Source organism: Juglans microcarpa x Juglans regia, chromosome 5D (genome assembly GCF_004785595.1).
Source record: "Juglans microcarpa x Juglans regia isolate MS1-56 chromosome 5D, Jm3101_v1.0, whole genome shotgun sequence".
Lineage (NCBI taxonomy): Eukaryota > Viridiplantae > Streptophyta > Magnoliopsida > Fagales > Juglandaceae > Juglans > Juglans microcarpa x Juglans regia.
The window spans coordinates 29,979,820-30,006,049 of record NC_054602.1 but is presented as its reverse complement, the minus strand read 5'-3'; the positions used below and the strand labels follow the sequence as shown (position 1 = coordinate 30,006,049).

Below are 26,230 nucleotides of genomic sequence, written 5' to 3'. Positions count from 1 at the left end.
GAATGCCATCTGTCATCCCTTTTTATATTTGTTTTGACTTTGAATGGGAAAAAATAGAATACCAAAGTGATTAGTCTTTTTCTAATCCAGAGGAGACGGACCTTCCTCAAAATTCTCCTTTCACCTCCATGGACCTAGTTTATGGTTTTTAGTTTATTGTCTATTATTTGATCAAATAGGGGCTGGAGCTTAACTAAAGACTCAACCACACACACAGGCTTGTTCATGTTAGTAATTTTTGTCACCGTTATAATCTGATCATAAATGCTGACGCACGTGTTAAAAACAACAAAACAGTCAATCCCGTTTGGCAAAGAATAGTAACTACTTCATTTCACTTGAAATTCTTGGAAGAGGAGGTTCTCCTCAAATTCTTTCCCATTTCTTTTCATTTGTTTAAATTCCATCATATTGGAAGCTAAACCACAATGTCAGTGTGTTAACTTTGAAATTTGTCGTATTATATGGTTACAAATATATAAGAGGCAACATAAAATACTCGCAGGGACACAAACAACACTTCAATGCATGAGAATTTTTAACCCTTGTGATCGAATTGCTATTTCAACAGCTAATTTTCTTTTCGGCAGAGATATAAGTTCAAAACAGACCAAGCATACCAGAACATTTACTAACAAAAAGATTAAGGAGCAGCAAAATTTAAGACCTGACAAACTATAGTGAACATCAAGGTCTAGATTACATATTATACATATAAATTAGGCTGCTTAGCTACTAACCCATCACTCCATGCAGCTAAGAATCCACCTTCTGATCTGCTGGTAGCAGAACACTCTGCCATCCAGGGCAATGTTGGAGAACGTGCTTAAGATCACCACTGGGAGGTTCCACTGTCCAAGTGGGGTAGTATTCACTTGGATGAAACATGCTGCGGTCAGAACTCTCAGTCATCAACCCCACTTGAGTTCCACTCACGAACAAGTCCCCTTCAGACCTTATGCAGCCAGTCATTGCTTTCTCCTTGTCAGATGCCTAGAGAGATGTCACAAATAACCAATTTCAATCTCATTATGAAAAAAACAGCTCCACCGTTGGAGCTTGAAAAATATGTTGGTTATAGAAAAATTCACATGCTTCCAGTAAATTTAACGATTTCAGAGGATTGACGGAGGCTTAAGAACTTGTTAAGCCTGCATAATGTGTTAGACATAATTTCGACCACTCTTTTATGGCATCTAGCTGAATGTCTTGACAAGCAAAACTTTGTAATATGGACAGCACTATTAAACTATGGATTATGACAGTTAAAAGAGTATCAGATGATGTCATGCTTCCTCCATTGACTAGTCAAGGAGCATAAATGTTTTGCAGTATCATCACGGATTCATAATGACAATTGTCCAGTCAATGAAAGCAGGAAACAGCCACCCCCATTATAAATATTAATGCATATTAGCTGTGCTTTTGGCAATGTCCCAATCAAGATTCCTATTTTCAATGATCTCAAGTTGTCTGACAATGTATTCCTATTGTTGATATAAAAGATTTATGCGGGCGGTCGCAAAATTAACTACACGGGACTTGTCTTCTTTTATCATGGGAGGATGCCAAAATTGCTAGCATGCTTAAAACTCAACTTCAACAGTAAAGGTATGAACTGTAAGAGTCTCTTTAATAATGCTTAATTAAGTCAGGACTTGGGAGTCCTCTTTCATAATGCTAGAAAAGATTACTTACAGTCGCACACTTTTATAAATGAGAAAGCAATATGCTCAAATTTGAATCGAGTGCAGGAGTCTCTCGTCTATTTCGTTGCTATTAGGTGGACTCTTCTCTCAGAGATATCTTCTTTCTATTATTCCGTCCTACAGGCATCGAGGGCTTCCTCATTGGATCTATTGCTCTTTTCTGTATTATTTCCTTGTTCCAAGGATTAGGTACTATATGGTTTCTAGAAACCTAGATTCTTATTCTCACCATTTTATATGAAGGGCTAAAGGGACTTTTGAACGACATCCATTTTCGGATGGAAAAGGAAATGAAAAAGAGGGCAAGAAAGCTTGATTGATACTTCAATATAGTCATTCATGTAGGGACAAAGCCAAACTTTGTTAACTTGCAAAATTAGAGTCACTGTTCCTACAGCACAAAAGAAAGGCTGTGAGTGAGAGAGAGAAAAACACTGAAGGTTAGGATAGATGAAAACATGCAGACACGTTGGAAATGGATATGAAATTCAAAATAGAAATGCCAATGATGTGCATATCAATCTCTAATCTCAGTGTAAAAGTGTATCTAATTGGTGTGAAGTGTCTTAATTTATCATACATAGTTCCCAACTAAGGCCTTTTTGTTGCTTTTTTTTTTTTCTTTTTTCCATTTCAAATAAAAATATGGTCAAAGAGCTGAATTAAAACCAAAAATTCTATATGTGCAAACACACTTACGCACACTTCAATTGATCCCCAAATTAATTAAAACCAAAAATTCTAAATGATTGGCAGAATTCAGAAATGTACTGGTTGAAAACAGAGCGAGGGCACATACCTTCTCTGTGAGACATTTAAATGCCATCTTCTTCTGCCCTGCTTCATATATCATTGGGAATATATCTGGTATCAAAATATAGATTACAAGATCTTTAATCACCTAGACTAGGAAACATATTAAAACCTTCAATATTAAAACTAACAGATATTAGAATTTGCTATAAAATTAGCACCTGTGATTCTACACTGGCATAAACAGCATAAATGCCCCAGTTTTTGGTATAATCGTTGTACAATTGTACTTTTGCAAATCTAACTCTAGGATGCTGATGTCTGGTCCCATCAAAAAAGCAATGGTGGATGGTCACACGGATGCATCTGCCGTCAATATGAGAAGGGTCTGCCCCCATGAGCATTGTCTTGTTATGCTGTGAAAGTGACACCTGAAGCCAATGTTTGAAGACGTATTATTATTATTATTCATTTTAGCACTTTTTTTTTTTTTTTTTTTTTTTTTTTTTTTTTTGTGATCTTAGTTTTCTAAACAAGGACTTGATCTTACCGAGAAACAGTAATATCTGTGCTCTTTCGTGTGATGTCTATAAGTCCATCATCGTAGTCACGGAGGCTGCAGCGATCTATCCATATATGTTTTGAATTAGGCTTTATTTGAATACCATCAGCATCAGGACCCTTACCGCCTTCAAACACCAGATTGCATATAATTACATGTTCACATTCCTTCAGCCGCAAACCCTTCCCTGTGAATTTAACCCTTTGGCCCCGGCCATCAATGGTCTTACAAGACGACACAGCCAAGTAAGAAGAGAGATGAATGGTGCCCGAAACTTCAAAGACAATACATAGTGGCTCTTTGCTACAACATCCTTGGCAAAGTGATCCTGGCCCATCATCTACACAAATTGAAAAATATGTTAAATTAGCATCACACATCAAACGAATATTATAGGGAAACTCTAGAAGGACCTTCATAGTGAAGATGTTCACAAGGCAATGACCAGTAAATTTTGCAAATTGTGAATAATCTGGTTTGGTTAGGGAATACCAAATCGAATGTACCTTAATTACACTTGCAGAATTCGACATTTGCTAAAAACAAAAAATGTGCAGACAACGAATCAAAAGCATTTTGTTATTTCAATGAGCAAAATCTCAAAACAACGCAATCAATTTGAAGAACCCGCAAACATTTGATCTTCAAGCAATTTGCATCATCAGGAACGAACTAGTTACAAATTAAACAAGCAAGAAGAAACTTAGATAAACCACACAAGATTACTAAACCATAAAAAATATCAGAATATCCTAATAACTACTAAGCAGTTAAAAGCTTATGAAATCTAAAAACGCCATCCCAGTGCCAGAATCCGAATTTCATGCAAAAAAATAAAAAGGAAAGTAGGCATAACATACACGAGCAGACAAGTAAAGAGAGGGATGAAGATGACCTGCTAAGGAAGTAACGTGGTAAAGGGGACCGTGGAGCCCACCGATGGCGAGGCGGCCGAAGCCCTCAGCTTGGCCGGCGAGGGCACCGAGGCTGAAGTCGACGTGAGCGTAAGGCAAAGAGACCATGTTGTTGGCATGGGGAGTAGTGGAGCTGGGGATTTGTTCTGAGTGCTTGGACGGACTATATTTAAACGCAGGCGGAGCGTTGGAGCCGTAACGGTGTGTTTGGGAATGGCCGTTGGTGTTACCCATTAATTGCAGTCGTTTCTAAACTTAAACTGAAAGCTCGCTCTCTTGTTACAGTCTTGCATGGATAACGACCGACACTTCAAGTGTGAGGTATTATTTGTTTAATACCGACATGAACGTCACATCATTTTTCAACTCAAACTTTAAAATATATAAGAATCCAAAGGCCATGTGTATGCTTCTGCCGTCAAGCACTTGGCTCGATCTTGAGATGAATTGATTAAAAAGGTAAATAAAGAATATTATGTATTTAGCACTAATATCTGCGATCAGGCTGATCAATGCATGGGAGGGGAGGTGAGCCTTAAATTCTTTCCCATTTCTTTTCATTTGTTTCAACTCCATCATATTGGAAGCTAAACCACAATGTCAGTATGTAAAACTTTCAAATATGGATACAAATCTATAAGAGGCTACATAAAATATTTGCAGGGACAAACTACACTTCAATGAAAATTTTTGAACTCTTTTGATCAAATTGATATTTCAACAGCTAATTTTCTTTTCAGTTTCAATGACATGGGCAGAGATAATAAGTTCAAAACAGGACCAAGCATACTGAAACATTAACTAACAAAAAAATTAATAAACAGCGAAATATAAGAGCTGAAAAATACAAATAAGATTATATATAAATGATTACATTTCACCAAGAGGAAGGCACACACCATAGCAAATATCAAGGTCAAGATTACAGATTATACATGTAGAATTAGGCTGCTTAGCTACTAAACCATCACTCCATGCAACTAAGAATCCACCTTCTGATCTGCTGGTCGCGGAACATTCTGCCATCCAGTGCAATGTTGGAGAACGTGCTTAAGATCAGCAGTCGGAGGTTCCACTGTCCAAGTGGGGTAGTATTCACTTGGATGAAACATGCAGTGGTCAGCACTCTTGGTCATCAACCCTGCTTGAGTTCCACTCACGAACAAGTCCCCTTCGGAACTTATGCAGCCAGTCATTGCCTCTGCCTTGTCAGATGCCTACAGAGATGCCACAAATAACCAATTTCAATATCAGTATGAAAATAACAGCTCCACCGTTAAGATTTTGATAAATATGTTGGACCGTTGGTTATAGACAAATTCACACATTTCCAGTAAATTTAACGATTTCAGAAGATTGACTGAGGCCTAACGAGTTGTTAAGCCTGCATAACGTATTAGCCATAACTTTGACCACTCTTTCATGGCATCTAGCTGAGTGACTTGAAAAGCAAAAACTTTGTAATATGGACAGCACTTTCAAACTATGGATTATCAACAGTTAAAAGAGTATCAGATGACTGATGATGTCATGCTTCCTCCATTGTCTAGTCAAGCAGCATAAATGTTTTGCAGTATCAACACACTATCATCTCTAATTGATAATGGCAACTGTCCAGTCGATGAAAGCAGGGAACAGCCACCCCCAGTATTTGTCTGACAATGTATTCCTATTTTTAATTATTCTCAAGAATTTGTCTGAAAATGTACTCCTATTGTTGATACAAATGATTTACGTGGTCACAAAATTGACTACATGGGATTTGTCATGGGAGGATGCCAAAATTGCTTGCATGCTTGAAACTTGACTTCAACAGCAAAGGTATAAACTGTAAGAGTGTCTTTAATATGCTTGGTTAAGTCAGGCCTCGGGAGTCTCTTTCAAAATGTTTGAAAAGAGGACTTACAGTCACATGCTCATATAAATGAGAAAGCATTATGCTCAAATTTGAATAAAGTGCAGGAGTCCATCTATTATCTATTTCGTTGCTATTAGGTGGCCTCTTCTCTCAGAGATATTTTCTTTCTATTATTCCCTCCTACAGGCATCGAGGGCCTCCTCATTGGATCTATTGCTCTTTTCTGTATTATTTCCTTGTTTGAAGGATAGGGTGCTATATGGTTTCTAGAAACCTAGATTCTTAATCTCACCGATTGATACAAAGGGCTAAAGGGACTTTTGAATGACATGCATTTTCAGATGGAAAAGGAATCGAAAAAGAGGGCAAGAAAGCTTGTGTGATACTTCTATATAGTCATTCATATAGGGACAAAGCCAAACTTTCTTAACTTGCATAAATAGAGTCATTGTTCCTACAGCACATTAGGAAGGCTGTGAGTGAGAAGAGAGAGAGGAAAAAAACACTGAAAGTTAGAATAGATGAAAAAAGATGCATTGGCAATGGACATGAATTCAAAATAGAAATGCCAGTGGCATGCATATCTATCTCTAATCTCAGTGCAAAAGTGTATCTAATTGGTGTAAGTGTCTTAATTTATCATACATAGTTCCCAACTAAGGCATTTTTGTTGCTTTTTTTTTTCTTTTGTCCATTTCAAAAAAATATGATCAAAGAGCTGAATTAAAACCAAAAATTCTATATGTGCAAACACACCAACGCTCACATCAATTGATCCCCTAATTAATTAAAACCAAAAATTCTAAATGATAAGCTGAATTCTGAAATGTACTGGGTTCAAAACAAAACAAGGGCATATACCTTCTCTGTGAGATATTTAAATGCCACCTTCTTCTGCCCTGCTTCATATATATTGCATTGGGAATATATCTGGTACCAAAATACAGATCACAGGATCTTTAATCTCCTAGACGATGAAACATATTAAAACCTTCAATATTCAAACTAACAGATATTATAATTTGCTATAAAAGTGCACCTGTGATTCTACACTGGCACAAACAGCATAAATGCCCCAGTTTTTGGTATAATTGTTGTACAGATGTACTTTGGCAAATCTAACTCTAGGATGCCGCTGTCTGGTCCCATCAAAAAAGCAATGGTGGATGGTCACACAGATGGATCTGTCGTCAATATGAGAAGGGTCTGCCCCAATGAGCATTGTCTTGTTATGCTGTGAAAAGTGACACCTGAAGCCAATGTTTGAAGACATGTATTATTATTATTATTCATTTTACAACAATTTTTTTCTTTTTTCTTTTTTTCTTTTTTTTTTTTTGTTATCTTTGTTTTGGAAACAAGTGCTTGATCGTACCTAGAAACAGTAATATTTGTGCTCTTTCGGGTGATGTCAATAAGTCCATCATCGTAGTCACGGAGGCTGCAGCGATCAATCCATATATGTTTTGAATTAGGCTTTATTTGAATACCATCAGCATCAGGACCCTTACCGCCTTCAAACTCCAGATTGCATATAATTACATGTTCACATTCCTTCAGCCTCAATCCCTTCCCTGTGAATTTAACCCTTTGGCCCCGGCCATCAATGGTCTTATAAGACGACACAGCCAAGTAAGAAGAGAGGTGAATGGTGCCCGAAACTTCAAAGACAATCCAAAGTGGCTCTTTGCTACGACATCCTTGGCGAAGTGATCCTGGCCCATCATCTACACAAATGGAAATATATGTTAAATTAGCAGAACACATCAAACGAATATTATAGGGAAACTCTAGAAGGACCCTCATAGTGAAGACTTTCACAAGGCAATGACCGGTAACTTTGCAAATTGTGAATAATCTGGTTAGGGAATACCAAATCGAATGTACCTTAATTTCACTTGTCGAATTCAACATTTGCTAAAAACAAAAAATGTGCAGACAACTAATCACAAGCATTTCGTTATTTCCATGAGCAAAATCTCAAAACAACGCAATCAATTTGAAGAACCCGCAAATTTTTTATCTTCAAGCAATTTACATCATCAGGAACGAACTAGTTAGAAATTAAACAAGCAAGAAGAAACTTAGATAAAGCACAAGATTACTAAATTATAAAAAATATCAGAATATCCGAATAACTACCCAGCAGTTAAGCTTATCAAATCTAAAAACACCATCCCAGTGCCAGAATCCGAATTTCATGCAAAAAAATAAAAAGGAAAGTAGGCATAACATACCCGATCAGACAAGTAAAGAGAGGGATGAAGATGACCTGCTAAGGTGGTAACGTGGTAAAGCGGACCGTGGAGCCCACCGATGGCGAGGCGGCCGAAGCCCTCAGCTTGGCCAGCGAGGGCACGGAGGCTGGAGTCGACGTGAGCATAAGGTAAACAGACCATGTTGTTGGCGTGGGGAGTAGTGGAGCTGGGGATTTGTGCAGAGTGATTGGTCGGACTATATTTAGACCGAGACGGAGCGTTGGAGCCGTAACGGTGTGTATGGGAATGGCCGTTGGCGTTCCCCATTAATTGCAGTCGTTTCTAGATTAGTTGAAACTTGAAACTGAACCGAAAGCTCTCTCTCTCTCTCTCTGCGTTGTTACTGTCTTGAATGATATTGGATAACGACCAACACTTCTAGTGTGGGGTATTATTCGTTTGCTGCCGACATGAACATCGCATCATTTTTAACACGAACTTTAAAGAAAAATACTTTAATTACATAAAAATAAATTTAGAAACCATATTTTAGATTTTAAAATTATTTTTATTAAAAAATAAATTTAACAAATTTTATAAAATCATATCAATTTATAGGTTTATTTATAGAGAAAAGCTTCAAATAAGATGGGTGACTTTGTTTATTTTACACCTCACAATAAAATTAAAACATGTAATAATCTCATGAGACTTTACGATAAGTATGAGTCCAATGTAAACCCCATTCTCAATTCATCGTCTTCTCTCCCACAAATCTCCCTCTTCTCACCAAAAATCTCCCTCTTCTCAACTCCGAAGATCTCCATTATCTCAATCCAGTGGTCTCAACTTGTCGAAAACCTCATTAGAGCTCTATCGAACCAGTAGCATGGGCTGTATTTTCCTTGCAATACAAAGCAAATACACCCACAACTGCAAATATAGAGCAAATATACCCACGTTGGCATCAACTATGACAACTATAGCTTTAGCCACTGTCATTACAGAGCAACAAATACACCCAACCCAGCCCTAAAATCATCATAACTATGCAATATTTTCATTACTTACAGAAATTACGAGCGACGAAAAGCAACTCTGGGAAGGGGGACGACGAGTGACGAGGAGGGGTGGGGGGAGATCGGGTTTTTTTTTGGGGGTGGGGGGCTTGGAGGGAAGGCCACAGAGGAGAATCGGGTCTTTTGGAGGGAAGATGGCATAATGAATGGAATGCATGCATGCATTCCTATTGTTCAACTTAGTGAACTTGCTACGTGTCGAATTCTTATTAGTGGGTGTAAAACTCAAAAGCTCATCCAACCGGCCTGTAGCTGCTCCCTTATTTATATAGTCTCTTTATATCTGTAACGATTTTCAACTTTAAAATATATAAGAATCCAAAGGTCATGTGTATGCTCCTATCATTTGCCGCCGAACACTTGGCTTGGTCTGGTCTTGAGATGAGTTGAGAATTAAAAGGTAAATATGGAATATTATGTATTTAGCTCTTTATTTATGGTATTGTAAAAAGAAAAATTATATTTTGGGACAATTGAAATAAAATCTTATGAGAATTATTTATTTTGGATGATTGTTTTAGTGGTAAATTTAGAAAAATGTACAAAAGTTGATAAATAATTCTTTTATTTAACAAGGTTAGAATAATTAGTTTTAAATAATTTTCAAAACATTTTAAATAAAATATTTAGTTATTATAATAAAAAAAATCTTTTTTAAAATTCTCGCCTAAGGCCTCATTTGGCATTGATTAGTTGCCCCTGTATCTGATACTTGATTTTGCTTTCAATGAATATTAATTTACATTTTAGTTTGGATAAATTGAAATGTAATCATAGAAACCTAATTCATAGATATTTGATTAAAAATAATATAACAGAGAAATACAAAAAAGTATATTATTTTAATATTTTAATCAAGTTTTCAGATAATTCAATGTGGGATACATAGCAACTAAATTATGTAAAATAACCAAGATGTCATCTTTAGCTAAAATTTAATTAGAATTATTGATGCCAATGCTTTAAGTGTTATAAAATACAATCTTTTTAAAAGAATAGTGAATAAATATACATTCTTGATTCCCACTTTCCTAACTAATAAAATTTAAAAGAATACTTTCATACCTGTGCAAGTCAAAGGAGGAGAAAAAGTAGGATTATTCAGATTTCTGATTTATCTAGCAGAATTTTGAAGGATCAAGAAGGTATTGAAGGAGCTTTTAAGAGACACTTTGAAAAAGTCTTATTCTCAAGTGGTCCATCTGTGGAGAAGATTGAAGCTGGAACTCAGTTTATTAAACCTAGGGTGAGTAGTGAGATGAATGGACTTTTAACAAGAGATTTCACAAGGGAAGAGGTGAAATCAGCTGTGTTTTAGATGGGGCCTTACAAATCTCTAGGAGTGGATGGATTTGGAGCGTGTTTTTACCAGAAATACTGGCATGTAGTAGGAGAGAATGTGTTTTTGGCTATATTGGAGTTTTTGAGAGAAGGCAGTGACTTGAGGTTAATTAATCAGACCCTTATAGCCTTAATTCCTAAGGTTAAGGAACCTGTCACAGTTAGTGATTTTCGACCTATAAGTCTGTGTAATGTTCTGTGTAAAATTGTGGCCAAGACATTAGCAAATAGGTTGAAGATGATCCTGCCAGAAATCATATCTGATCAATAGAGTGCTTTCATTAGAGGAAGACTGATATCTGATAATACTTTGATAGCTTATGAACTGTTACACTCGATGAGGAATAGGCACAAAGGTAGGGTGGGAAGCATGACAGTCTAGTTAGACATGTCAAAGGCCTATAATCGTATTGAGTGGATTTATTTGGAAACAATAATGAGAAGAATGAGTTTATGTGATCAGTGGGTGAGGTGGATTATGGCTGTTGTTTCTACGGTATCATATTCTACTCTAGTGAATGGGAGAGTAGGTGAGTCTTTTGTGCCTTCACGGGGTTTGAGGCAAGGGGATCTCTTGTCCCCTTTCCTGTTTGTTTTATGTGCTAAGGGACTAAGCAGTATGATTGATGCAGCTAAGGAAATAAGGGAGTTAAAAGGGGCTACATTTACTAGAGGAGGAACATCTGTGACCCATTTGATGTTCGCAGATGATTGCATTCTGTTTTCCAAGGCAAGTGTGAGTGACTGGATGAAGATGAAGGGGATTTTGGAAACATATGAGGCAGCTTCTAGTCAATGCTTGAATAACCAGAAAACTTCAATTTTCTTTAGTGGAAATACAAAAAAGGAGGTGAAGAAGCAGTTATTGGAAGTGGTGGGAGCTAGATTGTGCAGTGATAGTGAGACGCATTTGGGTCTGCCTACAATGGTTGGTAGGTCAAAATAAAATGCATTTAGAGGGATCAAAGAGAGGATCTGGCAAAGATTGAGTAGTTGGAAAAATCAGTTTTTATCACAAGCTGGGAAAGAGGTACTTCTAAAAGTTGTTATTCAAGCTATTCCTACATACAATATGAGTGCTTTTCGACTACCTAAGAGATTGTGCAAGGAGATCTCTGCTATGATGGTAATGTTTTGGCGGGGCCACACACAAAATGAAAGAAAGACACATTGGAGAAGCTGGGAAAAGATGGGGGCATCAAAACAAGCAAGTGGTTTGGGATTTAGGGATATGGACAGTTTTAACACAACTATGTTGGCTAAACAATGTTGGAGAATCTTGACTAACTCAGGGTTTCTCTCACCTAAATTCTAAAAGAAAAATATTTTTAAGGAAGAGGATCTATTGTCCTCAAAACTTAGATGGTGTCCTTCTATTATGTGGAGGGGATTGTGGAGTTCTTTAAGGCTGGTTAAAGAAGGGGGGATTTGAAGGGTAGGGAATGGGAAACAAATTAGGGTATGAAAAGACAAATGAATACCTTCTTGGACTTCTTAGCGCCCATCACAAGCTCCTGTGCAGATATTAGATGAAATGGCTAAGATAGAAGAGTTCATAGATAAGGGACAATGGCAGGAGGAAGTGTTAGAAGCTATATTGGGAAAAGAAGAGGTTAAGATTGTGAGATCAATTCCCATCAATAGAAAGGGTGGCAGTAATAAACAAATTTGGGGTTTCACAAATACTGGGATTTTCTCAGTTCGAAGTGCCTATCACTTGGATATGGAACTAAAAAGAAGGTGTAAAGGTGAATCCTCTAGCATAAAAAATGGTGGAGTGGGATGGAAGGCTATATGGAAGATGGATGCCCCTGCAGCGGTGAAAAACTTCATGTGGAAAGCTATAGATGATTACCTCCCTACTAAACAAAATCTAGCCAAGAGGAAAATGGTTGAGGATGCCTTATGCCCTATCTGTGTCAGAGAAATTGAAACAGTGGGTCATGCTATATGGAGTTGTGGTGCTACAAGTGATGTGTGGGCTGAGGGGAAGAGTCCTGTCCAGAAGTGGTGTAGTAATGAGGAGGAATTTTGTGTAACATGGAGCAGAATGGTGCAGCAGTTAAATCAAAGGAATATTGAACTGGTTTCTGTCACAATGAGGCATATATGGTTACGAAGGAACAAGGTGGTCTTTGAAGAAAAATTCACAGGACCAAAAAGAGTTATAAGCAAGGCCATTGAAGTATACAGGGAAGCTCAGGAAATCAGTTGTGGACAAAGAAGGTCAATTGGAGTAATGGGAAATAGAGAGGTGAGATGGAAGAAGCTTGGAGTTGATGAAGTTAAAGTGAATTGGGATGCGGCTTTCAACCAGAAAACTATGACGATGGGAGCCGGCATAGTGATAAGGGATGAGGAAGGTGTGGTACTTGTTTCTCTCAGGATGCCAAAAGGAAATGTCTGTAGTCCAATAGTTGCAAAGGTTCATGCTTTGTGGCGAGCTGTTGAGTTGTGTACTGAGCTTAGATTTACAAATGTAATCTTTGAAGGTGATGCTTTGACTGTAATAAATGTTGTAAATAGATCAGAAGAGAGTTGGGTTTGGTATGGACAAATGATAGAAGATCTAAAGCAGTTTTTTACATGTACAAACAGATGGAAAATACAACACATATATAGGGAAGGCAATCAAGTGGCACATAGTTTAGCTAAAAAAGCAATTGATTTAGGAGAGGAAATAGTGTGGATGGAGGATTATCCAGATGATGTGTTTTCTGTTCTACAGTTTGATAGAAGTGTAATACTTTATTATAGTTGAATGAAATGAAGATATATGAGGTTTTATTCAAAAAAAAAAAAAAAAAGAGAAATGTTTGATTTATACATGATTTATATAAAATGAAGTTTACAAACTTATGTATGTTAATATAATACATCAGATTGTAAAATACTTTTTGTTACAAAGTAAATCTAACGGATTGCATAAAAACACGTCAGTTTATAAATTTATTTTTGTAAAATATATATGTAAGGATAACACTTTTCCAAAAGATGCTAACAGTGTTAATTTAGAAATTAGCAAACACATTATATACAGGAAAATCCTAATTACAAGACCCATTATCCAGACTCGTAACAAGTTGCAACCAAACTCCAATTCCTGAAAAGTTGTTCAATGATGCTAATTATCTATCATATGAATGAAATGGAAAAGTCTAAAGCAAAATTGAAAGCTTACATTAAATAAGTATTTCACACGCTGCCTATGGAGATGAACGTGTATGATCATAATTATCTATGAAAACATGGCCCCATTTCATGGCACCATTCTTTTTTGATTCATCAAAGTAGTCTCCCTACACGAGAAATGCGACATATATAAAAAGAGTATATAAATATAAACTCATAAATTGATGCGATTTCATTTGATCCGTTAAATATATTTTATAATAAAAGTAATTTTATAATTTGACGTACTGTATCAATTTGTGGATTAACTTTTATATAATCCATTTGTGACTAAAGCATTTCTCTTTGAAAAAACATATGAAAGGAGGGCTAGGCTTGTTGACCATGCCGGAGCCAAAAATTTATCTTAAAGAAGGTGAATTTATATTATAATAATAATAACTTTTTGTATAGAGTTTATATCTTTCTATTTGTTAATATAAAAAGAAAAACATAAATTACAATTGAAGAGGTGAAAAAAATATATATTAACATGTAACTTATGAAGACGTACGTAATTTAATCAATCTTCCATTCAATTTCAGAGGCAATAAAAAATAAGATTACGAGGGAAATGACGGTAATGAATATTCCCCTCTATCCATTCAATTTAAGTTAACTAAACTTCTTAAAGGACTTAGAGGTTGTTTGAAAATAGATATGGTTTCATTTCATCTCAAAATTTTTCATCTTATTTTCTTCACAAACATCACTCAAATACAAATGCTTATCAATTTCAAATCTTCATTTTTTCATATAATCATTACAATTTTCTCGTACTTCCAAACAAAACACAAAAAATAATTCAACTTTTTTAAATTTCAAAATTACAAAAATTATATTTAAAAATTATATTCTAATAATATTTTAACTTTATAATATTTTTATTCAATTTTGTATTTCTCATTTTTCAAAACTCAATAAAACATCTTAACTCAAACCATTTGATCATTATTATTCATAAATCATTTTGCTATTATTCATAAATTAATCATCCTATCCCATTCTCCAAATATCCCCTTAGGCTTCTAAATAAGAGAAAATGAGATATTCTAAAAAATATATTATTTTTCCATTCTATTCCCTCCTCCCAAACAAGCCGTTAGTTAAGTTGGACCAATTTAATTACATTGGTGCTAAGAAGTACAACCTATAAAGGCAGATTGCAAAGATCAGGGAAATTGAGCAGGGCACATCCAGCCTAAAATCAAGCAAGATCATTCAAATCAATTTCTTTATATTCTTGTAACCGTTGCATTTATTTTAATAAATCTGTAACTGCTGCATAGTTTTAGGCAAATTGATGTATATTGCCGTAAATAGTTTTTCCTAGCTATGTATATAAGTCAGGTCTCATTACATCAATAAAGAGTGAAAATTTTCATTGACAACAGCAGTATTAATTCCTTTATATGGTATCAGAAGAGCCATTCTCTCAAGAGCATCCGATCCCCAATATGTCGTCCTCCTCAGAATCCATCCCACTCAATACCCATACAATTTCCGGCACTGATAAACAACTTATTGCCCTTAATATCACTGCCTAAATCAATGAAAAGTTAACACCCTCTACCTTTCCTCAATGGCGTGCTCAATTTGAAGCACTCCTTATTGGCTATGATTTGCTTGACTATATGTCAATGGCATATCTTCTTGCCCTCCTCCAGTCGGCACTTCAACTACTGATCTCAACAAAACTCATTGGGTTCGATAGGATAAACTTATCCTCAATGCCATCCTAGCCTCTACACCCCCCACAATCACACCACTCATAGCCACGGCAAAAACATCACATGAGGCTTGGAACAAACTCAAGACGTTATATGCTAGCCGTTCAAGAACAAGGGCTATGCAACTCAAGGAGGAACTCACCTTGATTCAACGTGGAAATAGGTCAATTTCTGACTTTTTGCATGCTGTGAAGGGTTTGGCGGATGAAATCGCCATCATCGATCATCCAATGTCTGATGATGATTTAACCCTACATGTCTTGAATGGGTTAGGGCCTAATTTCCGTGAGATAACTGCATCGATCCGAGCACGGGAGAAGTACTTGGTGTTTGAAGAGCTGCACGATCTCTTAGTGGGTCACGAATCTTACCTTCGGCGTCTGGAAGCTGCTACTCAACAAATGGTGATGACGGCAAACTTCACAAACAAAAGTCATCCTTCATCTGGGGGTGACTTCTCAAAGAAGTCTTATAAACCGAACGGGCCTTACTGAAATCAGGGTCAAAACTCAGCCTGCCAATCAAATGGCCACCAACATGATGGATGTCGCTCCAACCATGGGTTTGTGAAGCCCAACAACAATCAGAAACGTTACACGCCGCGCTGCCAGTTTTGTTAGCAAATGGGCCATACCGCAAAGCACTGTCCTCAACTCCAGTCCAAAGATTTCACAGTCAACTGCGTAACCTCTTCTAATGGCAAAGACAAAACTTGGCTCATGGACTCAGCGGCCTCGCACAATATAACGGGTGATCTTAAAAATTTGTCCATTCACAATGAATATGATGGTACTGATGAAGTGATTCTTGGTGATGGTTCAGGTTTGCCTGTCTCACACATTGGTTCTTTGGAATTACATTCACCCAACCGCACTTTTATCCTGAGTGATACTCTTTGTGTTCCAAATCTTTCCAAAAATTTAATTTACGTTCATCATCTTACCAAACAAAACAACGTTTTTGTTGAGTTTCATCATTTTCATTTCTTTGTGAAGGACAAGATCACGAGGGCGATTCTACTTCGAGGAGCATGTGAAAATGGTGTCTACATTTTTTCGGAATCAATGATGTCTCCCTCCTCCAACATGGTTGCTAATGTGCATGAGCAGACCTCAATTGATGGGTGGCACAAGTGCCTTGGGCATCCATCTCTCCGAATAGTTCATCATCTTGTTAAAAATTTTCTTTTCCCATTGTCAAAGAAAAAAAATCTTTCTCAATTATGTAGTTCATGCTCCATCAATAAAGCACATCAACAATCTTTTTATACCAATAGTCTTCAAAGTCATGCAGCACTTGAACTCATTTACACTGATGTTTGGGGACCTGCACATTATAACGGAATCGACGGATCTCGTTATTACCTCATTTTGATTGACCACTTCACAAAATACATGTGGTTCTATCCAATGGCTACAAAATCCGAGGTGTCTACAATTTTTCCTCACTTCAAAAAATTTGTAGAACCACGCTTCCAAACCAAAATAAAAAATTTGTACTCTGATAATGGTGGGAATTCATTGTTTTAAAATCTTTTTTATTGGTAATTGGTATTGGTCACTATACCATCGCCCCACACACCTTACAACAAAATGGTATCTCCGAGCGTCATCACCGTCATCTTGTTGAAACAAGTCTCACTCTTCTTCATGACACATCGCTACCTTTTTCATATTGGCTTCATGCTTTCCAAACAGCATGCTATTTAATCAATAGGCAACTCATTTCTCTTCTTCAAAATCGATCCCCTTTGGAAGCTCTTTTTGGTCAAAAACCAAATTACCTCAAATTAAGAAAATTTGGGTGTCTTTGTTATCCACTTACCCGGCCTTACAACACTCATAAAATGCAACCAAAATCCTCACCCTTTGTGTTTCTCGGGTACTCTCAAACCCAAAATGCCTACAAATGTCTTGATCTTAAAACTCACAAGATTTACATTTCTAGGCACGTTCTATTTGATGAACCAAACACTCCCACTCTGTCTTCTACCAAATTGAAAACCCACACACCCGAATCTCAAAATATCTCTATGTTCTTCGATGCCCAGGTGACGCCCGTGCCGTCGCCAACACCGTCTGCTCTGCTGCCCGCATCAATGACTCCGGAAGGTGTAGCCGCCGTCGACGCATCCTCCTTAGGTAATCTCGTCAAACCTTCTTCTTCTTCTTCTTCTTCTTCTCCGATTTCATTTGAAAATCTAGGTCAAAATTCATTGCACTTGAATTCCTTATCTCCTAGTTCTAATCCCAACACTGGTTTGCATGATTCACACTCACTGAGCACTCACGCCTCACCTGTTGAGCAACCAATCGGACAAACTGAAAACTCCCAAAACCCAAATGCCCACATTCCCTCAAACCCACCTGTGTCCCGTCTTCACCAAATGACCACTCGGTCAATGAACAAAATTTTCAAACCAAAGCAACTTCATTCTATGTCTAAACATCCACTTCCTGAGACCATTGAACCAACTTGTGCGAGTCGAGCCTTATCTCAACCACAGTGGCGTGATGCTATGTTTAGTGAGCTTACAGCTCTCCTGAAGCATGGAACTTGGGATTTAGTACCACTTCCTTTGAACTGTAATCCAGTGGGCTGCAAGTGGGTGTTTAGGGTCAAAAGAAAACCTGATGGATCAGTGGATCGATTCAAAGCCCGCTTAGTTGCAAAGGGTTATAATTAGCGTCCAGAGCTTGATTACAAAGAGACCTTCAGTCCAGTAGTTAAACCAGCCACCATTCGAACTGTTTTGTCTATTGCTATTGCGAATGGTTGGGATTTAAGACAAATGGACGTTAATAATGCATTTTTACATGGTGCAACCCCCGAGTTTCAAAGATTCATCTAAACCAAATCATGTTTGCAGGCTTAAAAATGCAATATATGGTCTCAAACAAGCCCCTAAGGCTTGGTACACTACACTGAAAAATGTATTGCTTGAGCTTGGATTTGAAAATTCCAAAGCTGATTCGTTTTTGTTTATTTATCGAAATGACTCTATAATCTGTTATTTCTTGGTGTATGTCGATGATCTTGTGCTTACAGGAAATAACAAAAATTTTGTGGCTTCAATCATCAAGAAATTGGGAGATCGTTTCTCTCCTAAGGATATGGGTTTACTTCATTTTTTTCTTGGTGTGGAAGTTGTATCTACTCAAGCTGGACTATTTATCTCACAACACAAGTACATTCGAGAGTTACTATCAAATACCAACATGAGTGGTGCCAAAGATGTCTCAACTCCTCTTTCAACAACTCAGCCTCTCAAGTTACTTGATGGCACAGCAAATGCGAACAGCACAGAATTTCGAAGGATTGTTGGCAGCCTGCAGTACCTTTCCTTAACGCGTCCAGATATTTCATTCGCGGTTAATAAGTTGTCTCAATTCATGCACAAGCCTACCACCACTCACTTCACAGCAACAAAAAGGCTTCTTCGATACTTAAAGCAAACCATCTTCCATGGTATATAGCTCACAAAAACTGGATCTTTAGCTTTAATCACATACTCCGATGTTGATTGGGCTGGAAATATTTGATGATCGAACCTCCACATCTGCCTATATTAGCTTCTTAGGCCCAAATCTCATTTCATGAAACTCAAAGAAATAAAGAGCAGTTGCGAGATCCACCACCGAAGCTGAATATCAAGCCCTTACAAATGCGACATCTGAAACAATGTGGCTCCTTGGACTTCTCCACGAGCTGGGTTTTCCACTCAAAACAGCTCCCTTATTACTTTGTGATAATCTTGGTGCTATGCATCTAAGTTTCAATCCGGTCCAACATTCACGCATGAAACACATACAAATCGATCTCCATTTTGTTCGTGATCTGGTTCAATATGGTTCTCTCCAAATTCGACATGTTCATACACAAGACCAATTGGCTGATCTGCTAACAAAGCCATTGTCAAGACAAAGAACCGAAATCTTAAGAAACAAGATTGGGCTTGTTGATGGAAGCTCAATCTTGAGGAGGAGTATAAAGACAGATTACAAAGATCAGGGAAATTGAGCAAAGCACATCCTGCCTACAATCAAGCAAGATCATTCAAATCAATTTCTGTATATTCTTGTAACTGTTGCATTTATTTTAATAAATCTGTAACTACTGCATAGTTTTAGGCAAATTGATGTATATTGCCGTAAATAGTTTTTCCTAGCTATATATATATAAGTCAGGTCTCATTACATCAATAAAGAGTGAAAAACTTCATTGACAACAACAGTGTTAATTCCTTTATACAACCCACATAGAACTGTTCATCTGGATTCCAATTCGAAAACATGGATATACCCAAATCGAGTTAGCTCGGGTCGAAAACCTGGTTTTTTTTTTCTCTTCTTCTTTTTGGTTAATGTTTTGATGTGGAAAATTTTATTTAGATCAAGAATGAACAATGAAAATCATAAGTCTTTTTTACTCAACCTTTTAGGTTAAGGTCTTATAGAATATAGACAGTGAAAATGATACACTTCATGCTTCTTCCATGAGTGTATAAACATGTTATGTTTTTTTTACTCGATACAAGTGTGCAACCCAAAATGGGTGGCCACAAAAAGTCAGTTTTGATTGATTGGATTTTCTGATATGTCGTTTACTAGAACACTCAGAACTGCTGCTTTTGGAAGCCATTAGCCACTAACCAGTATACTATCACCGAGGTGCATTTCATCATAGTGCAATAGGAGAACATACAACATTCTGGGTTCTTTTAGGAAATAAGGAATTAGATAGAATGGGAAATTCTACATCAAAACATTCAAACAAAAGAAAGAAAGAAAGAAAGAAAGAAGAAGGAAGAAAAAAAAAGGTTTTGGGTTTAGAACCTGGTACCCGAACCAGGTGTACCTAGGTTTTGCAACCTAGTTTCCTACCCGAATTTGTTCTAGGCCGAAACCCAAAACTAGAATCCAGTTTCTCGGGTTCCAGACCCGGTCGAGAAAAAAATCTGATCCTGATAAACGGTCCTAAACCCACAAAATGTTTTGGAAAATGAGGTTAGCTGATAAATTAGATCATCTCGTGTTTACAATGTCTAATAGTTTCGATGCAAGAAAGATCTATATATATAGTCGGAAAAATGATTTACACAATACATTTTTACAACACTTTAAATAATTATATTTTAAATAAGGGGTATTTTTATAAAATAACTTATAAAAATAATATCACCTTATAAAAATATCATTATCTTAAAATATAGTTCTAAAATATGTTATGAAATGTGTTGTGTGGGTATCATTTTTCATATAGTCGTTGGTTGTGAAGGCGACATGCAAGCCAGATATCATGAAGTTTACGAAGCAACCGATTTGTTGCTGCTAAGGTTGTTCATTTATACTCAATTTTGACATGATGTGTGTAACTATAAGTAATCCAATTTTGACATGTTGTACACCATGAGCTAGCATAGATTATGTTGAACGAACAGCATCATGTAGAGAAAAACTAAAAAAATAAAAACATGGTACAATTCCTTAGAAAAATACATTTTAAGATTTTAATTGTATATGCTTATGAACACGTGGTAAAAGTGAGAGTATATATACCACATGATGCGTTATTCAAACTTCTCCAATTAAACCATGTATTAATTCATTGCTTTCGGGCATCAAAGCCAACAATCCAAAATTACACTAATATTTTGAATCTTTGATTGTTAAAATCTAAATCAGCCATTTAAGTTAACATAATGTCGCGTGCATTTGTAATTATGTTGAGTAATTATATATATAATTGTGAATTGCGTAAATATTATATAGTCGCTTTGAAGAATAGTAAGATCTATTATAAAAAATTTAATTTTTTTTATGTGAATCTCATATTTTATTCACTTTTTTCAAAATAATTACGTAGAGATTGCATAATTTATAATTATAAATATATTTTCTCAATTATTGCATAAATAGTGTATGGTATAAACATTAATGAGCATGTAAAAACTCATTGTCTGTCTACCTTTGTGCGGCAAACAATAGCATGCAGCGTAAAAGTAGGGGCAAGTAAAGACGGTTGCACTGTTGTGTCATTCCTCTTCAAATAAGCAGGTTTGCTATCTGTGAGAAGTTGGTTCTTTCTCACCGTAGGGACGATTGATACAAGTGCGAGCTATAAGACACGTTAGGAGATCAATTCCCTTTTGATTGAGAGGTGAGTTAAAATGCTCTGTGAATAATAATAAAATTTATGAATTAAAATTTATTAATAATAATAAATAATATTGAGATGAGTTGATATAATTTTTCAATCCTAACCATAGACTATAATTAATTCTAACATTGTAGAAATAAAAAACGACTTTCACACCAATGCACCATCGCCGATTTTCATAAAGGTTTCAAGATTTTTCTTCTAGAAGTCTTTGTCTTTTAGTAAAAACATCAATAGATCAAGGTCGTTGATTATAATTGATGGACAGGCCAAGATAAAACTAGAAAGAAAAAAGAAAACTTAATTTTGACAGACTAAGCTGTGTTCAGATGTTTAACTAAATCGAATTGAATTAAGTTAAATTGAAATGATAAAATATTATTAGAATATTATTTTTAATATTATTATTATTATTTTAAAATTTAAAAAAATTAAATTTTTTATTATATTTTATGTTAGAATTTTAAAAAGTTATAATGATGAATTGAGATGAATTTGTTAATCAAATGTACCTGAATCTATAATTTTTTTTTTTAAATCTCTTTTAAACCCGTTAAATATTTAAAAGAAAACACAAATTCATTAAAAAAAAAACACTTAATTAACTATTAAATAAAAAAATAAATCGGTACAAGAAATCGGTGGACATCCTCTAGGAGTAATGTTTTCCTACTTTATAATCCTTTCTTCAAAAATATCTAATAATTTTCCGTGAAGATACACTATATATACAACGTTCCACTACCACGCTTGTGTCTTAAAAATTTGATATAGTTAGAGGTTTGGATAATTAATTGAGATGAGATTAAAATTGACATTTGAATAAATATTATTATAATAATATTTTTATTTTAAAATTTGATAAATATTTTAGAATTTGATAAAGTTGAATTATTTATTATATTTTATATAAAATTTTAAAAAAATTATAATAATTAGATAAAATAAATTGAGACACTCTCTAAATCCAAACAATTGATGGTCATGCCGCTCTTTATATTTTATTATAATATTTTTTATATATTATAAAATGTGAGCCTTTGACTGGTAGCATGCACTTGAACAATATAAAAATGTGATTTATCGTTTGTCGACCGACATCTTATAATCGACGTATGTGTATGCTTTTTTAATGATTTTTTTCCTGGATGAGATAGACAATTAAAGTACAATGAGTGGATATAAAGTATCTCAAAAAATTTCCTTGAGGAAATAAAAATATCCAAGCTTAAAGTAATTTTTTAAACCCAGCTTTAGATTGGGATCTCATTAAGAGAAAAGAAAGAAAAAATGAATGAATAGACAAAAAGTTGAAGAAGTAAAAAGAGTATTGAAGGAAAAAATGAAATGTGGCATAAAGGAGAGGGGATGTGATATAAAGGAAATATGAACAGAGAATACAAGGAAAGGACCAAACTGCTACTTCGACTTCTCCTTCAACTTGTTCAACCTAGCAACAAGAGTTCCAGAGTGAATGTCTCTATCAAAAGATAGATCTTCGATCTCCATTATACACTGAGGATGAGAAATCATGAGAGCTTGTAAAACAAACAAATTATAGTAGATTCTCCCCCCCCCCCCCAAACGACCCATGGATATAGAAATTATATCGAACCACATAAATCTATGTGTTTCTATATCTTTTATTTTCTCCACATTTATTTCCTGTTTACTTTTATAGATGTACGCACGGACACCGTATAGTCACACCAGAAAACCGCTGGGAGCTCCACACCAGACCACTTGAGACCCGAATAGTCATAGCGGGTCGGGAATGACTATTTCAGTGCATAAACTAAAAGTGAATGAGAAATAAAACCTAACCATTCAAGTTCTATATTTTCTTAACTCATGATTGAGAAAAAGGCAGCCATGAGGCGCTTGAGTCTATGAAAATGTGATGAGGCTGAGGGAGCTTGTGACAAGAAAGTGGCACAGGCTGAAACCACAAATCTGCCCTCCTGAGGTCATTTGGTATCACCCGAAGAAAGTGTTTGGTGGTTTTGGGCATATATTAACCCCAAAAGCTAGCTCAAGAGGTGAGACTTTCCCTCACACTTATAAATTGACCATCAGCCCCTTCCACAACCGATGTGGGACAATCCTAATTCCCTTTCACACATTAGGGCCTAGGTTAGAGCAGCAATAACTCTTTTCTCTTGCAAATTGTTGGGTCGAGATTGTTGGTAAACATTGGCTCTGATACCAGTGTTGGGTGGTCTTGATCCTCTCTCAACCCAAAAAAATAGCTCAAGAGGTGAGGCGTTTCCTTACATTTATAAACTAACCACCAACCCCTTCCACAACCAATGTGGGACAAGCCCAATAATCTCCCTTTCACACATAGGGCCCTAGGTTGGAGCAGCAGCAACTCGTTTCTCCCGCGGACTGTTGGACCAAGACTGTTGGTAAATCTTGGCTCTGATACCAATGTTAGGTGATCTTGGGCCTCTCTCAACCTCAAAAGCTAACTCAAGAGGTGAGGTATTCCCTCACACTTATAAACTGACCACTGACCACTAACCCCTTCCACAACCGATGTGGGACAACTCCAACATAACCCCAACAGAAAGGACCTTGGTTGGAGTCTCCTCCAAATTGTAGGTGAAGAAGCTCCACCCCTAAGAAGCGAAGTACTGAAAAGTGAGGAAGGTATAGAAACCTAGCCCCTCTATGGTCAACACTCGGATGATCATCCGGGATAGTCCTCTAGGATTGAATGGGAATTTCAGAGTTTCCCCACCAGAAATTGTGGAGGAAATGGATTACAGGGGGCTAACCCCACCCTCTACATCATTTGAAGGAGCGGCACAAGCAAACTGAGATAACTTCTCCTCACCAACCTCACACTCCCCAGCATGGTCTTTTGGTGCCGAAGAAGTCCCCCCGATGCCCTTAAAGGGCATCTCAGGAAAGGTACCCTAAAAACCATCTAGTACGGACTCAAGAAATTCAAAGTGTAGTACCCCACGTCAATATCTGCCTCCTTTTAATTGAGAATCTAAACTAGGCGATCAAGATTCGATGGACGTTGATGAACCTGTCCTCAGTCACCGAGCTAGGATTACGAACATGCCCAAGAAGGCTCAGAGGCATTTTGAGGGCTAATCCCAGGGGATTCGATGTCCAGTACCACATCCAGATCAGCCTTTGCTTGATCCAAGATCTCCTCCAAATTGTCAAGGATCAATGAAGTTTATTGAACATGTCCACCGCCACCCAACGACGATGAAACCCATTGCTTTTGTTTGGAGCTACCTGAAGGAATGGAAGCCTCAGGTTCAGAGCTTGATCCACCATGGGCCACACCTGTGCCAAGAACCAGTTCGCTATCTTGATGATGTTTCTTCCCCTTCTACTCCACCGGAATAGGAGGAGGCTTTTTCTGTCAATGAGGAATAGACGATTTGTTCAAAAATTGATGACCCACAAACATGGGAACAGTTTGGTAATACTAAAAACTAATCAATGTTTGCCTGTGTGAGAAGAACATCAAACCAAATGGCCTCAAAATTTTGTTCCACCCAAGAATAAATCAGTTGTAGACAAGCTTTCACCTCGTCAAAATGTGTCACGCCAAGGGAACTATCCTAGGGAACAATGCCCCCACAAAGCTCAAACTGGAAACTCCTGGCGACTGGTTTCACTCATAGGAAACTCCCAGCCTATACTAGAGACAAAGAAAAATTCTCTTATGCCACCACTTTTTGGCATGAGAATAATGGGACTCCAAGCGTACCACTCTATAGTTAGTCCAGGAATGAAAGTTGCATTGATTCCCGTCATGGTGTCGAACTCCATAAATGTAAAGGAACTCCCTAGTGGTAAGGTCAGGATATTCCTCACTGGCAGGCTTCAGAACTTAACACCACTTCATGCAGCACAATATTAGGATCCTCCAAGTGTTAGGAAGGAGTTGCGAAGGGGCCAAACACCAAAAAATCCAAAACGTTGCGAACAGAGTGACAAAAAGGTATTCCTCGCCCATTGCATTAATGCCACCAACATATCACTCTCTCATACAAACAAAATTAAAGCTCTAGTAGTCTGCATTCCAACAAGGACCAAGGGGAATCATGCTGAAAGACAAGCTCAACCATATGGGAATATATGTCTCATATAAATAGAGATTGAGGTACGTATCACAACAACTCTCTCTCTCTCTCTCTCTCTCTCTCTCTCTCTCCCCCTATTTGTGGGAAGGATAGAAATATAATAAGTAACCCGTACATTTTACTATCATGGACTTAGGCATCGAAGGTGTCCCACACCACTTCGAGCCTCCCTTATCTTCTGGATGCAGGTTGCTAAAAACCATTTGTAGGAATATGAAACACATTTAAACAAAGAACATACCAACCCTTTTTTTTTTTGGGGGGGGGGGGGGGGGGGGGTGGTTGGTTGTTTTAAGAAAGCATTATCACGGCGGTGCTGATTTAATTGAAAGCATTATCATGCTTCCTACCAATATAGGGTTATTCTCATCGTTTTTTGTACTTGCTTTTCATCCGGTTGGTTTAATTGATTGAAAGCATTATCATGTTTCCTACCAATTTAGTTGGTTTAAGAAATCATTATCAGAGAGGGGGGCTTCCTACCTATTTGGGAGAAGGTGCAAAACCACCTAAAATGAACAAAGGGTACATGAGAAAGAGAGACCTATTTCGAATAAAGGTTCCAAAAAAAATCTCTCATGTAAAACTCATACCAGCTACGTAAATCTTAGAATCCATGAATTAAATAAAATTTTATTTTA

At 36.7% G+C, this 26,230-nt stretch overlaps 1 protein-coding gene and 1 pseudogene across 1 annotated transcript; both read right to left on the bottom strand.

Annotated features, from left to right (window-relative positions):
• Positions 1-535: 535 nt before the first annotated feature.
• On the bottom strand, positions 536-25,660 carry LOC121265995 (annotated as a pseudogene).
• Positions 4,615-8,413, bottom strand: LOC121265994 (probable pectate lyase 4). The gene is made up of 5 exons (XM_041169680.1): positions 8,069-8,413; positions 7,172-7,523; positions 6,836-7,046; positions 6,658-6,726; positions 4,615-5,155 (listed from the first exon to the last, which is right to left on the bottom strand). The coding sequence occupies exons 1-5, from the start codon at positions 8,319-8,321 to the stop codon at positions 4,919-4,921; spliced, it is 1,122 nt and encodes a 373-aa protein (XP_041025614.1). The 5' UTR covers positions 8,322-8,413; the 3' UTR covers positions 4,615-4,918.
• Positions 25,661-26,230: the final 570 nt, after the last annotated feature.